The sequence below is a fragment of the Podarcis filfolensis genome (genome assembly GCF_964270895.1).
Source record: "Podarcis filfolensis genome assembly, chromosome: 11".
Taxonomy (NCBI): Eukaryota; Metazoa; Chordata; class Lepidosauria; order Squamata; family Lacertidae; genus Podarcis; species Podarcis filfolensis.
In genome coordinates this window covers 18891483-18909342 of record NC_139613.1, presented here as the reverse complement: position 1 = coordinate 18909342, position 17860 = coordinate 18891483, and the positions used below count along the sequence as shown (strand labels likewise).

Sequence of the window (17860 nt, the reverse complement as noted above, 5' to 3'; positions counted from 1 at the left end):
GAGTCTCCTCCCGCACCATAATTCAAAAGCATCAATTCTTTGGCGATCAGCCTTCTTTATGGTCAGCCTGAATTAGTACACTGCAGTAATTATACCTTTAATTATCCTAAAGATATAAACTGGTCCTTCATAACACAGCAGCCTTGCACATCTGCATGTGAGAGGGAGACCTTCAGAAGGCTCACTCTGACAACTCAAGAACTCATTGTCGACACCGGTTTGGGCCAGGTATCCTCTCGTATATACCTGCCTGGGCCTTCAGATTATTACCACCAGAGATCCTTTTTAGGTTCCCCACTTAAAGAGATGACATTGGAGACAGGAGTGCCTGGCGTGCTCTGGTCCATGGGGTCACGAAGAGTCGGACATGACTAAACGACTAAAACAGCAACAACAACAAAGGACCTGATACCTACATAAACATCTTTTTGGCACCTGGTGAAAAACTTTGCATTTTCAGTCTTTTTGCAGTCATTGTCATCATCATCCCTCCGGCTGGGATTTAAATGCTGTTATGCTGCTTGTTCTGGTTTTTAGAAACTCTCATCTTTGTGGCTCCCATTTTTGTTGCATAAGGAATTAAAATGCCTACAAAGTCTCTCTTCCCTTCCTTTCTGGCAACAAGCCATTTTGCTAATTGTGCTACTGGCATGCGCTAATTAGCCGTAACTCATATTTTGTAAGAACTGTTTAGAATTTTTTTTGATGCACTCATTGTGGGGGGAGATTTATGTCTGTACCAGCATATATTTGTTAGCATGCAGATGCTGCAAACACACTCCAAGGGGTGTATCACGAGTTGGAGCAAGAGACAATTTGCAGCCCGGAGTCTTAGTCTGCTCTGTCCCTTTATATAGCTCCTAAACTGGGCTATCCCATGCAACAGGTTAGGGGTGGGGAGCCTTTTTCAGTCTGAGGGGGCCATTTTTCCTTGTATGCAACCTGCCGAGAGCTGCATGCCAGAGGTGGGCAGGGCAGAGACAAAAGTCAGCAAAACCAGAAGCAAAAGTGGTGGAGCAACATATGTAAAGATGGCTACCTTCCTTCCATGCAAAAGCCATTATCTTCTACACACAACCCACATGCTCATCTCTCCATTGCCCAGGAAGAGGTACCAACACAGTTCAACAGTACCTTCCAGCCAAGCAAAAGCACTCGCAGGAGCTCTCTTTTGTTGAAACGCAAGAGCAATCATGGCTCAATGCCTCTCCATATTGTAGCCGTGTGTTACAATACTGGCCAAGTTCTTCATATGATCTTAACCTTAATTGGCCTTGATCTTCTTTCACTAATTGCTGATATCTGACCCGTTTGCCTTCTGTGTTTTTCTTTTTAACAGATAATACCTCTAATGGTGATATCCACCATGGTGTTTTGGGCTCTAACAATCTCCGATGTCTTTGCCTGGGCATGAACATTATAAGGCACCGTGCAGTGCCCAGCTTGATATGTCACACACTGCAGCTGCTGAGGTATATTTTGAAGCATAGAGAACACACTGAAGGCAAATTCAGGTCCCCCCACCCCCTGCCCTGGGTATCTTTAGGCAAAAGAACAAGCAGCCTCTGCCAGCTTTTAAATGCATGGGGGACAGGTTATTGCAGAGTAAACAAACATATAGTATACAGAGCAGAGTCAGGTAGGGGGCTCTGCCAGTGGTCCTTGGTGTTAGGACTGGGGACTGGGTGGCTGAGTGGGTACAGAGTGGGGTTCTAAATTGGGCAGCATCCTGCACCCAACTGCAGCTTACAGATCAAGCGGGAGGGAAGCCCAGGCTTGAAGGAATCGATACATAAATTACTGTGGTCAAACTTTCCTGCCCCAGGAATGGCCATATCTTTCGTACTAATGGCAGTTTGTAAAGGTAGTTATGGGGGTGCAGGACTCTGTCCTCCAACAGAAGGGTATGTCCCTCCCTCCCAGGAGAAGCACCACTGCCCCTCTCTGGAATCTGCAGCCTGAGGCAGTGGCAGCAAACTGTCTAATGCTAGGGCTGGTAGGTTTCTGGTGGTTGTTTTTTTAAAGGACAGAATATGAAACTCCAGCATAGATTCTGGATTATTATTTTTTACAGTCTTAATAAAACCTATTACACAAGCAGCGGGTGAAAGTAACATTGAAAAAGTCTGCGGGGAGTCTAAAAATATACATCCAAGTCCGCCTTGCACCGAGGAAGGACTGTACGGATTGTACTGGGGGAAAATTATAGTGGAAAAATAAGCTAGCGATCCAGAAGGTTTCTTTTGCTGATGAGCTCCGGTAATTGGCATGAAGACTGCTTTTTCTTTTCTTTTTTCGTCCAGCAATCGTGTTAGTACTGTGAAGCACTGTACTTCAAAGAAAGGTTTCTCCCCATTATAAAAATCTATTAAGTATTGTTGTTGTTACAGATAACATCAATCAAGAGACTGCTCAGGGCTGAGAGGGAACACTTTGATTTCAACTTCCTTTTACTAGAAAGTGTTGCCCTCACTCACTTAATGCTGTGTGCTACAAAGACCTTTAACAGGGACCGTCTGGAAATTTCATCTTCTTCTTTTCTAATACAAGCGATTCTCTTTCTTAAATTGCTTTTATCAGTAGACGTGCCAGGATTATTCCGAACACAAATGATGATGGGGACGTCGTTGCGTAGAAAAGATGCTGTCTCTCATGTTCAGTAGCATGAAAGTGCTCGAGGAATTCTGCTTTATGGAGGAAATTGCAGGTGGGGGCGGAAATCAAGCCCCCAGATTTTGCCCAGCAATGTAGGCTACTTTAGACATGTTTCACCTGAGCATGCTGGTCATTGATTAAATTGTGTGTGGATCTCCTTCTTTGCATGGAATCCTATTCACTTTTCTCACAAGAGCTGCTAGACCATTTAGCTGGTAGGTTAATCAACTGAAGCTCAAGTTGATTAATAATTTGTGCTGTAAGTTAAGAGCTCACTTGCTTATTTTTGTGGCTGTTTTGGCTCTGGGGTGCTGCGTGCTTAATGAGAGGATCTGCTGGCAGTCACGTTTTTGGGGATCTGATTCAGTTTCACAGGGCTAGAAGCATGAAGAACGATCAATGGAAGCAACCCCAAGAGTGAAGGCCCAGTGGATTTGGGTAATGTAGTCCAAACCAGACAGAAGGTCATGAAGGTCAAGTTGCAGAATCGTCAGCTGAAAAAAACCCCATGGTTTAGAAGCAAGTAAATTCATCCAAGGCAGGAAGCAATATGGCGAAAGGGAACAGGAACAAATCTAGATAGGGGTATCAGGTTGAGTCAAGTGGTGAAAATGGAAGATAAAACTCAGAGAGTGAGGTGTGTTTCATCCAGACTGGTCCACTGAGCCACCTGAAGATGGGTGATGGGGATTGCATTGCAGTCCAAATGATACCTTTGAGCAGGAATAGCCAACGTAGGCTAGCCAGATGTTGCTGGACCACAACTCCCATCACCCCTGACAATGAGCCATACTGACTGGGGCTGATGGGATTTGGAGTCCAGCAACATTTGGAGGGGAACACGTTGGGTACACAGCCTTTGAGGAGCACAGTTCAGTATACGAGGCAAGTGCCGGTGGACTCCATAAATTGTGTGTTGTGCAAATAAGTTATTTTGCCTGTCCCAAACCTTCTGCCACTTGGTTTCATTTCCTCCCTCTGTGTTCAAGTCTTAGATTATGAAAGACAGAGAGAAAATTAGCTCCATCCATTAGCACCCAACTCCAGCTTTGTTCATGATCATAGCACAACACACCCAATATTTTAACATCTGTCTTTGTGCTGAATATTGGTTTCCAAATATCTTTATCTTTGCATAGTCGTTGCAGACTAATTTATCCTGGAAAGAGTTCTTTTTTAAAAAGAAAAAAGCTGGCTTCCTGTACTTGAAGAATGAGTTTTTAAAAGCTGTGCAGTCAATATGGGCAGCCCTGAGCAGATTAACTGCCTGGCAATGGATCTCTCTGCCTATATATATGTGACTTGGGAGAAAGAATTAGCTATTAACCACTGATTTATTTTTGTTTTGATGATACAATGCAAATATTTTACGCTGGGTAAATAGATTTATTTAAACCAGGGCTTTCATTTGACTGATGGCTTCTTTAATAGAAATACCATTTGCATCACAAAAAGGTCTCCGATGCAATATATCCTTCCTAAGTGCTCACAAGAGGTGGGAAGGGGGAAAATTGAAGCGTGTGCAAATGGTATCTCTCCCCACCCCACCCCGCCAAAAGCAATGCCATTGTGTATTTTGATATTGCAATAAAACAACTTTAGTTGCACCTCCTTAAGCTTGAACAAGAAAGTCTTGTGGCCCAGGTACTGGTTCCTTACACCCCGATGGTACCAGGTGTGGAAAGGAACTTCAACCCAGTTCATGCCAAGATGAGAACAGCTTGTTCTGCAGGGAGCAAAGAGCTCAGCCTGACTACAGTGGTACCTCGGGTTACATACGCTTCAGGTTACAGACTCCGCTAACCCAGAAATAGTGCTTCAGGTTAAGAACTTTGCTTCAGGATAAGAACAGAAATCGGGCTCCGGCGGCGCGGTGGGAGGCCCCGTTAGCTAAAGTGGTGCTTCAGGTTAAGCACAGTTTCAGGTTAAGAACGGACCTCCGGAACGAATTAAGTACTTAACCCGAGGTACCACTGTACTAGCAAAGAACAGCAGGTGGATGTTGCTTCAGCAACAGCCAGGCTTAGACTGAACCCTTTATAGGAGCAGCGATTGTCCTGTGTTCACCTGCACTGAAAGATTCCTCCTCAGTAAGAGGAGACCAGGTCCTTCCAGGAGTCTTTTACTCAGATGGAACAGGGCAGACCCGGAGAGGAATTCAGTAGCATGCACAGTGCAAGCGTTTGAGCTTGCCAGACAAATTGTTTCCCTGACTCCTCCCTCCATTATTTTTTTTTGGGGGGGGGGGGCAAACAGAGGGGGAAAGGCTGTTGCACAAGCGGAAGTCATTGCACATGGCTTCCACTGAGAGGACTCATTAGTTGAATCTGATCTCACTGGAGCACCTGAAATTTAGTCCTCTGAGCCAGAGGATGACATTAGGACAACCTCTAGGCTAGAGCATGGGCATAGCCAGGATTTTTTTTTTTGGGGGGGAGGACTTGGTTGTGGGGAGGGGAGGACTTTTGTGTGTGGAGAGGGAAGAACCAATGTGATTGGTCAGTTAGTTAAGTATTTCTATTGTTTTACTTGATCTAGAGGGGGCCACTGCCCCCCCCCACCCATCCCCCATTGGCTATGCCCATGGGCCAGAGTGGCACTGCTGCCCCATCTTGTGGAAGTGCAGCTGGGATTGAGGCTGAACTTCTAAAGGAGTGGGGGAGAGTGGTCTCTGCCTAACTCCTGCCCCTTAACTTGGTTTTTTTTTGGGGGGGAATGGTAGGTTTTTGTAGGCTCTAACTCTGTACCCACTAAATGCAGCAGGATTTCACATCTGAGTGGAAATGCAGACAATCGGGTTGCAACTTCGCTTTCCAAGGCGATGGTGGAAACGGTTCATTAATTAATTTTGCAGAGAAGCAGGGATTGCTTTAAACTTCAAAGGGGAAGTCTTTGCAGACCAAAGACTGCCATTTCAAACAGGACCTGCAAAACAGAAAGGGGCTTACTTTAGAGTAAGTGAGGTCTCCCATTGCAGTTCAGAAATGCTTGTCCATCCTTGCATTGCCGTGAGGACACAACATCATGAGATTGCAGTGAAGAAAGCACGTTTTACTAGGTGTGGGCACAGAACACCACATTCAGCTCATGATGAAAAGCAACATCTCATATAATGTAGTAATTGGGTTAGATCAGGGTTGGGGAGCTGTCATCATTGCTGGTCATTACCCGTTCTGACCAGGACATTCAAGTCCAGGAACATTTGGAGGGCAGCAACTTCCAGATCCCTGGTTTCAACATAGAAACTAGTTATTTACTTTTAATCAACACAGACATTTCTCTTAACAGGGGACCTCTTTTCAGTGACTAAGGCAAGAATAGATTGACAGAAGACAGTATTTGCACATGAATGAACAGACCTGGGTTTGCAAAACATAATGATTGTGGGTGTAAGAAAATCTCAGATCATCAGATAATTAACTGAGAGAATAGTGAAGTCTGCCAGATTATTTTCCACCCAGGCACAAATATATTTAACTTTATGTGCTTACATGGTTGCCTTTGTAGTAAGAACGCTTGCAGGAAACATCGAAGATTGGTATTTTTAATTATTTTTTTTAAAAAGAGAACTTTTTAGCAGGAACTATTTCAACGGTGGCTTAAACACTGGTGAAATTTGTTGTCACGAAGAAAGAGTGTCGGTTCATACATTCATGCTCTTAGCTAGCCAGCATTTGATGATTCACCATAATAAGTCTAATCCAACTCCAATAAAAGACACTCTATTTGAGGTGATGTGAAGTGATATCTGTGGCATTTTGATTTATGATGGCAATCCACTGCTCAGTGCTTCAGTCATTATATGACAAACATTCGTGAGTGAATCAGCCCTCAAAAACATTCTGAGGTCTGGATAAAACAGAGTTCTTCTGCAAGTGGAATTAGGAACATAGGAATCTGCTTCATTCCTGTGTCAAGCCATTGCTCAGGATCTCCCCATCTATCTGTAGTCCTCAAAGGACACACAGATGTTCTAAAGGTAGGAGACTTGGGTGGGGTGGAGTGGTCAGCTGGTTTAACCCTTTCTTTGCTATTTTTCTGCACGGAATCTTATCTTCCTCCTCCCCTTTACTGGTTTTCTGCCAAAGAGTTCAAAGTTACAGGTCCTCCCCTTCCCCCCCTTCACAGTGAGAAAACCAGATAGTTCTGGGATTGCCGCTAGTATAATTTTTATTTTATTTACCATTTATTATTAGGTTGATATACCTCCCTTCATCAGATGATTTCAGGGCGGTTCACGAGATAAAAATACAAGATAAAAACACAAATAAGTAATTAAAACAAAAACAGCAAAACAATGAGATTTTCCCTCCCTTCCTCCCCCTGCATGCCCCCCCCAGGCCATCTGTAGATCTGCCTTGGAGGATTGGGAGAACACCCAGAATAGATTTCGGGGTGGGGAGAACATTCTGTTGTGCAAGGATAGCCTTAGGCTTAGCACTGCGTTGAATGCAACCCTTTCTCTTGAAAAGCACTCTAGCCACTCAGATTCCTTTTAAGGATTGGGCTGGGAGCATCACTGCAAAGAGCTGAGAACATAAAAAGAGCTCTGTTGGATCAGGCCAAAGACCCATTTAGTCCATCATCCTGTTCTCACCTTGGTCAGCCAGGTGCCTATAGGAGGCCCCCATACGGGATGCCCATCTGCATTTCCCAGCAACTGAAAATTCAGAGGAATAATGCCTCTGATCCCGAAGGTCATATATAGCCATTGACTACCCATTGGTAATAAGTAGTAAGCAATGATAATGTTGTCCTCCATGAATTTGTCTAATCCCCTTTCAGTAAATGACCTGCAGGGTGGTGTGAGTGCAGAGAACAGAAGACGCTACACTTTAAACAGAGTGTGGCACATGAGAGTCTTTTTTTTAAAAAAAATAATTTTTATTAACTGGCCAATCACATCAAATTAAATCACATCACATAGATTCCAAATTACAAAGCCAAATTTTTAAATTTTGTTGGGGGAACCCATACTTCAAGATCCAAAGGGGGATTCAGATCATCTTCTTATTACTGCGTTAATGTCCAAATCAGTCCCAATCAGTCCAAACAAAATTCATAATTCTATTCAGTCTTATCTTGGTGTTTCCACATCATATCTTGTTTATATAATTTCTATTTTTCCTTTACGATCTCTTCTGTTAGTCTCCTTAAGCTGATAAGCAAAATAATAATCCTGTGTGGATTTCCCGTTCCTCCACTAAGTCCAGATGGTTTCCATATATCTCCTTCGTAGATAACATCGCTCTTTCCATCATAAATTTGGCATTTTTCGCTCTTGAGTCCCACCGAGACGTATGTAAACAACTCTATTTCTCTCTTTCTCCTCCCAGACCCAAGAGCTCCAACAATGCCTCCCAAAATGGCGACGGCATTTTTAACTGCGTCATTCCAAAACTCTTAGCTTTCCAGCTTCGTCTTGAAACATTGCTTTGGTTCGAAAGTTTATCTCCACACAGCCTTAAATCCACAGCTTAAGTCCTTAGTTCCTGACTCATTTGGGGAGGGGATTCTTGTTAAAGCCACATGAGAGTCTTTCTATGGTCCTTTGCCATGCAGATAATGTGCAGATGTTTCCTGTTTGTTGCTGGCGCTTTCACATGCGTGCTCCTTAAGAGAGCCTCAGCCTTTGTTGCTCTGCTTTTGGTTAGGGCTGGATCCTAGGATAGGTCGCTGGAGATCAGGACCATGGTCAGCACATTTGGGGAGCAAGGTTCCAACTCCGGCAGGAAACATGGCTCTCAGGCGTCGCAAACTTGGAATTCCGCTTCAGCAGTTATCTGGAGCAAACCAGAGAGGGCTGCTGTTTGCAACTCCACTCCCAACGAGAATCCTATCAGGGCTGAACGGGGCTGTGCCTTATTAGGCTTGGACTGTGATGGGACTAGGGAGCCTTCTGCTGCCTCTGGGATTTCCTGCTTCACCGGCAGGTTTTCTGACGGGTTGCTCAGAGTTCTAGAAGAGGGAAGAGCTACATCCTCAGACTGTGCAAGAAAATGCACTACTGTTTCCTGGGGGATGCCTCCCCCTGGGTATCTTGTGAGACAGGTAGATTTGAAGCTATCCATCTCCTGTAACAAACCTCCCTATCCTCTGTCAGATTCATCCTCTATGGCACTGGGGTATAATGTTTTTCAGCCTTTAAACAGCAATATTTTGTACCCGAAACAAAAAAGATCCCTATGTATATGCATGCATGTGTACTGGGCGGTGGTGCCATTCCTTGCATTTTGGGGGGAACTGGAGGGAATCTGGTGGCAGAAGTGTCCCAAGACTCTCTTGGATGAAACCTGTGATGTCCTTTATGATGAGCTAAACTTGTTGCCTCCATGCTCACACTGTTCTGTAGTCTTTTGAAGTTTCATTTTATATAATGTTACTGGTCTTCTCGTATTATCACTCAAAGCCTTCTTAGAATCATGGCAGGGCCCGTTTCATTTACAGCTGTTGGTTTTTGAATGTTATGCACTCTTCTCCAGCCCTGGAAACTGACGCATCATTTGCTCCTCCGAGGATGCGTGGAATAGAAATGTGATAGACCTGCCAATAAGTCAGTTGATTCATCCATCCAAATCCAAAGGAATAGTGCAGTTTCATCATCATCTGCGAGGGTCCAGTTGCATCATAGTGGTGCTCTTATAATTCTAGCATTCTCATCCTATGAGTCCATAATGACCACCATTCCTATGCCATCCTTCTGTCTATCTGGCATGTTGTCCCATCATCTGAACAGTGTCTGCACAATGCTACAGTTTGTGCTGCTGCAAGGACACTGTGATGGTGATGATCCAAATTGAGTGCACATTTGGGTCAGGGTTGGGGAAGCTTAGACCCAGGGACTGAATATGGCCTCACCATCCAGCCCTCATAACTCTCCTCGGGCTACACATCTCAGTGGCTTGTCTTCATGGAGAATAGAGAAGGGTGCATGAGTGTGTGTCAAAACTAGCCTGCTGCAAATTTACAGTGGTACCTTGGGTTACATACGCTTCAGGTTACATACGCTTCAGGATACAGACTCCGCTAACCCAGAAATAGTGCTTCAGGTTAAGAACTTTGCTTCAGGATGAGAACAGAAATCGTGCTCCGGCGGTGTGGCAGCAGCAGGAGGCCCCATTAGCTAAAGTGGTGCTTCAGGTTAAGAACAGTTTCGGGTTAAGTATGGACCTCCAGAACGAATTAAGTACTTAACCCGAGGTATCACTGTACATTTGTGGCTTTGCCTGCTTTTACCTCTGGCCCTGCCACAGATGTCAGGATTAGGTGTTAGGACTAAGCCCTCTCTCATATAATTTAAACAGGTGTTGGATTCATATATTTTGGCCTGATATCAGCTGGAGTTATTCCTCATTGTCAGCCTTCAAGACTAACAGTGTGTTTCCTTCAAGACTAACAATTGCTACTCAAACAGATCGAGGACTTGCAGAATGAAAACCAAACAATTGCCAGTGCCGAGTCATATTCTGTGCAAGAAGCACGACTCGGCAGGGACTCGGCACACCACTGACTGAGCCTGAAAAGTTAAGTCATTTCCCCCTCCCAGCTAACAATATGCTTTGACCTCCAAACACTCAACATAGTACAAACACAGCTATCCCTTTCATTGACTCTGCGAGGTGCAAACTAATGCTATCAGAACACCAGCGCAAGTGTGAAGCAATCAGGTGCCTTCTGAAAAGAACATATTTTGTGATTCTCTTGCTACACAGGTAGCCCATTTGGATACTACTAGCGACATCTTTCCAATGCTAAAATAACTGATATTAAAACAGTTAGAGAGGAAACAAGTGATTTGTGTTGTAATTTGAGCTCTGGAATATTTTCATGCAACCCTGAGTATCAGTCTTCAAATCTTGCTTTTTTTAAAAAAAATGCAAACGTGTTGTTTTGTGTTATTTTTAGGCTCTCATGACTCATTTAGCTTCTACATTGATGAGGCCTCACCCGTTGGACCTGAACAACCTGACACCGTCCAGAATTTTGTCTCTGTGTTTGGAACTGTGGCTAAAAAGCTGATGAGGAAATGGTTGGCGACGCAGACGATGAACTTCACAAGCCAGCTTGGAGCAGGCATACGGTATTTTGATCTTAGAATCTCCACCAAGCCCAGAGACCCCGACAATGAACTCTACTTTGCTCATGGTTTGTTCAGTGCCAAAGTCAACGAGGGCCTTGAGGAGATCAGTGCCTTTCTTGCTGACCACCACAAGGAAGTGGTCTTTTTGGACTTCAACCACTTCTACGGGATGCAAATGTGCCACCATGAAAAACTGGTCCAAATGCTCAAAGACACTTTTGGGAATAAAATGTGCCCGGCTATATTTGCTCACGAAGTCTGTCTCCAGTATCTGTGGGAGAAGGATTATCAAGTGCTGGTGTTTTATCACAGTCCAGTGGCTTTGGAGGTTTCCTTCTTGTGGCCAGGGCAGATGATGCCAGCTCCGTGGGCCAACACAACAGATCCTGAAAAACTGATCCAGTTTCTCCAGGCATCAATCATTGAGAAGAGGAAGAAGGGCTCCTTTTTTATATCTCAGGTGGTGCTGACCCCGAAGGCTAGCACTGTGGTCAAAGGCGTCACTAGTGGTCTCAGAGAAACCATCACAGAAAGGTGAGTGCCTTACAAATCCAGGTGTGCTTGGATATATGGCCTAGGATATACGTATCTACGGGCTGCCTCTCCTGGTACGCCCCACGGAGGATTTTATGGTCTGCAAATAATAACACCTTGGAGATCCTGGGCCTCAGAGAGATTAGGCTGGCCTTGACCAGGGCCAGGGCCTTTTCAGCTTTGGCCCCGGCCTGGTGGAACGCTCTGCCACAAGAGATCAGGGCTCTGTGGGATCTGACATCTTTCCACAGGGCCTGCAAGACGGAGTTGTTCCACCAGGCCTTTGGTCAGGGCTCAGCCTGACTCCCCTTTTCTTTTTGTATAAGAACCAATATGAAAGAGGCCTCCCAGCATTCTCACGGGCCAATATAAAATCAGCATAAACCGTTAGGCCGATGAGCACTTACTGTTCCCAACCCTAACCCTTCGGAAAGCCATCTAATTAGACTTTAATTTGATTTTGACCTGTTTTTAGGAGGTAATTTAATTACTGTTTGATCTTATACCAATGTTATATATCTTATGATCCCGACTTCGGTCAGGGAGGGTGGGATATAAATAAAAGTTTATTTATTTATTTATTTATTTATTTATTATTATTATTATTATTATTACATGGAAGTAAGATCCTATTAGAGTTGTCTTCTCTTATTAATTTATGTTGGACAAAAAATGCAGAAACAACAATTGTTACCGTTACTTGTGGACGGGAGCAATTGGCCAGAAATCAGATAATGACTGTTTCCCTCTTTTTTGGTCTGTATTTGTAAACATGCATGCTTATTATCTACAGGTGATGGGTTTAAGTATTGATTAATGTCCTTCATGCAGCTTGAGTCTGGGTCTGAATATTAGGTGTGGCCACCATGCAGAGAGGAAGGAATGGGTGACCCAGATGTAAATATGTAGGGATAGATTTGCAGTACACCCAACTTTGTGATCCTTTCTGAAATGAGAAAGGGAAGTGGGGACTGAGCATAAAAAACACAACACAACACAACAACACAACACAACACAACAACACAACACAACACAACAACACAACACAACACAACACAACACAACAAAACACAACAAAGCAAAGCAAAGCAAAGCAAAGCAAAACACAGTGTTCTCTTGCACCAAGGCAGAGCTAATCCATGACATTTTCTTGCCTGAAGTTGAGATGGGGAAGAATACCAATTTATTTCCAAAAACGATTCTTCCCAATAGTTTTTATTCCTGTATTAAGTTGCAAGCCACAATAAAATGATGAGAGCTAAAGGGCGTCCAACTTCAGAAATTTATATTGTTTATATTATATATCACATCAGTAGCTTTCACCCAAAGAATCCTGGGAAATGTAGTTTGGTGAGGATGTTGAGATTTCTCTATTAGAGCTCCCTAGCCCTTGACACAGAACTACAATTCCCAGAGTTCCCCAAAGAGAAGGAATCATTATTAAACTGATTTATTTTCTAAGTGTAGATGCATCTCAAGGGATGCTTCTTACCACATGCTTTACTTCTGTCAAAGGGGATTTATTTTCAAAACACTTTTCTTGTTTTCTTTTTCTTTGTTTTAGGAGTAATTAATTTTTTCATTGAAACAATTCACTTCAAGGAGTACTTTGAACCTGATTATTCAAGTAGTGCAAAACCCATCTCTGCATCTTCTGTTGGGAAAATACCTTGAAATATATTTCCATTCATACAAAGGTTGTTGGAGGGATTAGTTTTTTCTTACCATGGGGGATTAGTTTCCTTCTTTGCTCTTTCCCACTTGAAATATTATTCAAAGAAAATAGGGCAATGATCAAAGTTCAGCTGCCTAGCTTGGGTTGGAAAACATCTAAGCCTTAGAGGGTTTCATTGTATCACTTAATTGTATGTTTTCAGTCTGAAATTTGATCTTACTGCTAATGCGTGCATTACAAATCCTAATGAATATTTGTGTAACGGTTATCTGAAGACCTGGACTTGCTTTGGAGTAACTGATACTTCAGGTTTTAACTCTCTCCACCCCCACTACCCCTTTCTCCTCCCTCCCCACCATTCCCCAAAAGTTGTAAATTTGAGTCCAGTTAAAAACATATCTCAACCCTTTCTGTTCACCTATGGTTTTTTTTTTTTTTACATTTAAAGAAAAAGTGAAAGTTGGCTTGTCTCCTTTCCCCCTGTTCGGTACAATCAATATATTCATGGGTTTATTGCTTTATGTGTTCATAATGAGCACCTTTATAAAAAAAATATATCTTTTAAACTAATATTGTGTTACAGATGGAAATGACTCTTCTAAGATGTTGTCTGCTGTGAAACACAGCATGCACCATCTAACAAAGGAACGATGCTTCCCCCCCCTTTTAAAATAGGGGTGGCAAATCAGTGGATTTCAACTCTCATCGGCCTCAAATGATGGAAGTTGTCTTCCAGTCATATCTGGAAGCTCCAGGTTCCATAACCCATTCTAAATTACTGTTAAAAGCATGCATAAATTTGTGCAGATACAATTAAACAATGGATGCATTGATTAAAATGCATACAATTAATCAGCTCCAATTTCCTTAATTGGGTGATCTGACTCATATATGTGTATGTATATATGTATAGGTATATGTACATATACATGTATATGTACATATACATGTATATGTATATGTGTATATGTAGGGATGTGGGTAGCGCTGTGGGTTAAACCACAGAGCCTAGGACTTGCTGATCAGAAGGTCGGTGGTTCGAATCCCCGCGATAGGCTGAGCTCCTGTTGCTTGGTCCCTGCTCCTGCCAACCTAGCTGTTCGAAAGCACATTAAAGTGCAAATAGATAAATAGGTACCACTCCAGTGGGAAGGTAAACGGCGTTTCCGTGCGCTGCTCTGGTTCGCCAGAAGTGGCTTAGTCATGCTGGCCACATGACCTGGAAGCTGTACACTGGCTCCCTCGGCCAATAAAACGAGATGACCGCCACAACCCCAGAGTCGGCCACGACTGGACCTTTACCTTTATATGTATATATATGTGTGTGTGTGTGTGTGTATGTTTATATGTATATATGTGTATGTGTATATGTATATGTATATGTATATACACACACATACACACTTTTGGAGAAAGGTACATATTCAGACCCTAACCCTCCAGATGTTAATTCTTCTGGAGGAGATGTTCCACTGGTGGCCGGAAATATATGCAGCCAGCCATAAGGTCTTTGAAGACTGATGAGTTCACTGATGTGGCGCATGAGTGCATGCCCACAACAAAGCAGCTTGTGCTGACGCCGTACATTGACGCACAAACACCGTCTCACCTGCCACAAAGCTATTTCTCTAATGCAGACGGGAATTACAAGGGCGCAGTTCATCTGTCCTCCTCAGAATGAAAAATGGCTCTGCTCTCCTCCCCAGCCCCCTTCCCTCAAGCAACACAGCAAATGTACAATAAGGCAGCGCCGTTGTAATCCAGATAAAAGCTAAAGGAGTCTGCAGGCCTCCCCGAAAACACAGCTCAATAGCAAATACGCCATGTCTGCTTCTGGCTGATAATGTTCACTGAAGAACTCTGCTGCTTGATACCAGAGGCAGCTAGTCCCTGGTGTCTAAAAGAAGGTGGGGCGTGTAATAATGTCAGATTCCTCGAAGCTCTTTTCTGAATTCACAACTGCAACCTGGATTACTGTTGTATCCAGCAGTGGTTGGCATGGGTGGGTAAATGGGAAGACTCAGGTGGGCACTTTCCTGTTATTTTGTCATTTTCAGTTTTCTTAAGAAACATGGAAGGCTCGTGGCAACATCAGACTTCGCATGTTCTCCTGTACAGCATGTACATGCCAAGCTTCTTCGACTAGCAGGCAGCTTGTGCCAAATTCATCGTGATCCTGCTGTTCTTTCCCCTCACTTTCCATCCTGTTCTTTGCCTTTCTTCTCCCTTTTACAAATTCAACATTGGCTGGAACAAGAGGCTGGAGGATAAACAGCAGTCAGTTGTGTGTTCAGCTTTTCCATTCTAAAAGGGATCTGATGGGGCCATTATTGAAAATAAAAGCTGCTAGTAGTTCTTACTCTCTTAATTCATTTGAATGGATCCTCCTTAAATCTAACCAACAAAGTTTCACACACACACACACACACACACACACACACACCCTAAAACTCCCAGGGGCAAGATGGAGTTCCAGGTACATTGAGGCCCTCACTCTGTAATGCTTCATAATTTGGGATGAGCATTGGTCAACGCCCCTCCCCTTCCCCAGTCTGGTGGAGCTGTTGATGAATGCTGGTTCTGTCCAAAGGAAGCCATCTGTCATCTGATGAATGAGGGAGCTCTGACCTGCTGTGCAGAACTGAGACCTGGCCAAATGAGCTGGCCTGGCTTCACCTATGTACCTCCTATAGGTACATAGCTGTGTCTGCCTGGGAAGTCAACACAGCTCCAACCAAGTCAGAGGGGTGAGCCTAGGGGCCTGAACTCAGGAGGAAAACTCCATTCTGAAAGTAGAAAAACCCCATTCTGAAAGGCATCAAAAAATTGAAAGCACTTACCGGTACTTGTTCCCACAGATTTTCCAGGACATTACCAGGATTTCAAAGGTGGAATTGACATCAAGGGGTGGGGGGTGGACAATTTCTGAAAGGTGGCGCTTTCTCCTGGATCTTATTTTTTTCAGAAATTTGGGGTTTTTTAGTTTCTCAGATTGAAATTTTGCAGTCACCTATCCAACATACAACAAACAACAAGGAATCTCTTGGACTTCCCTCCTACCCTTTGTGGGTCCCACTGTTAATCATTTCCTCCTGCATCTTTTATAACAATCCAGATCTTTATCTCTCCATTGTATCCTAAATTCACCATTAAACTACAAGTGATATTCCAATCCTACTAATGATTTTAACTGTTTACAGTGGCCTTTAAGATAAGTTATAAATTTCCCCCATTGCTTTCTACTGGATCTTAGGCAAGTCAATCGAAAAATTGTGTTATTTTGGCTTTTTTTTTTTTTTTGTAAGCTCAACTTTGGAGTTGTCCTGGTTTTCACTTTTCGGAATATGGCGGCCCTACCATGGGTTTTCCCAGCTCTCGACTTCAGTCCTCAGGACACTGCTCCAAATGCCTCCTGGATATGTTGGAGCCTTCTTACAAGAACAGGCGGAGATGATCTCTCTCCAGAGGTATCTGCTCTCTGGCCCAGATTTTCTAACTTTTGTATGCACTGGTTTTTATCTTCAAAGGTTCTTACATCTCTTTGTGTTAGCTGCTCCAGGGTACGGCTGTATTTTTAGAGTTGGCGACGAGGATTAAGTAATGATGGCTCTAACTGAGCCAGTGAGTTAAAGGAGTTTAGAGTTGTTCTACTTGGCTGCAAAGCCCCCACTAACCTTCTAGGGTTTTGGGTGCTGGGGATAAAATGGAGAGAATTCCACACAAGCTATCTATCCTGAGTTGCTTGCAGCAGAGGCAGGAATTAAATGTAAAGTATCAGGAGTCATCACCATTGTGGAAGCAGTTGGGAATAGCTCTAGGCCAGCAGTAGAGTGGCTGCGACTGCCACTAAGATTTTGCCTGGCCCAAACCTAGACTTTAGAAAAAAGTGGGATTTTGAGGAGTAATTTTCAAGAATTGAGAGATGGCATGGATTATGGAGTCAAAGTCTCCAACAGGGATGGGTGAATATTGTGAATGTTGGTTTCCTTCATCTTTGCACTTTTACAAACGTAAGTTCGCTTTTCCACATTTCCACATCATTTTGTGATTTAAAAAACAACAGTGCAATCTAGGTATGGCCACACATATACACCATACATTTAAAGTGCTTTAAGCAGTCTCAGCTTCTCCCAAAGAATTATGGGAGCTGTGGGTTGTTAAGGGTGTTGAGAATTGTTAGGAGACCCCTATTCCCCCCCCCAAGCTACAGTTTCCTGAATGGTTTAGCAATTAATTCTTCTTCACAGGGAACTCTGGGAACTGTGTCTCTTTGAGGGGAGCAGGGGCCTCCTAACAACTTTCAGCACCCTTAACAAACTACAGTTCCCAGAATCCTGTGGAGGTAGCCATGAAAGTTTAACGTGGGGGTCATAGTGCTTTATATGTATGCTGTGAATGTTCTATGTGAATGGCCTATATCTACTCAGAAGTCCCAATGAGTTTTATGAGCCTTAGCCTCAGCTAACTGTGTTTCAGCTTCACAACCCAAGTCTATTGCAAGAAAAACAACAGAGAGTCCTGTAGCGCCTGGAAGCAGACTTCGCAAACCTGGTGTCCTCCAGGTTCAAAATGTTCAAAGCAGCAGAGCACATCTGCTAGACCTGTTCCTAATAAGTGACCCCCATTCTCTGCCCTAATTCCAGACCAATCAACTACTTTAACTCAGACTCCCCAAGTGTCCCTATTTTCCAGGGACAGTCCTGGATTTACAGAGGTCATCCCCATTTCTGATTATATCCTGGAATGTCCCGCTTTTCCTATTGTCATTGGAGAAATGTTGGAGGGTATGTTAACTGGCTTTCCCAGTAGTGATGTTTTCCCAGTAGTGATGTATGGAAGTGAGAGCTGGACCACAAAGAAGGCTGATCGCCGAAGAATTGATGCTTTTGAATTATGGTGCTGGAGGAGACTCTTGA

General features: G+C 43.6%; 1 protein-coding gene across 1 annotated transcript in view; it reads left to right on the top strand.

Moving 5' to 3' along the window:
• The window catches only part of PLCXD3 (phosphatidylinositol specific phospholipase C X domain containing 3), an 81136-nt gene that overhangs the window by 44478 nt on the left and 18798 nt on the right, over positions 1-17860 (top strand). Inside the window, exon 2 of the mRNA XM_083576265.1 lies at positions 10561-11269. Within this exon, the coding sequence (XP_083432391.1) occupies positions 10561-11269 (709 nt within the window). The remainder of the gene's footprint in view (positions 1-10560; positions 11270-17860) is intronic.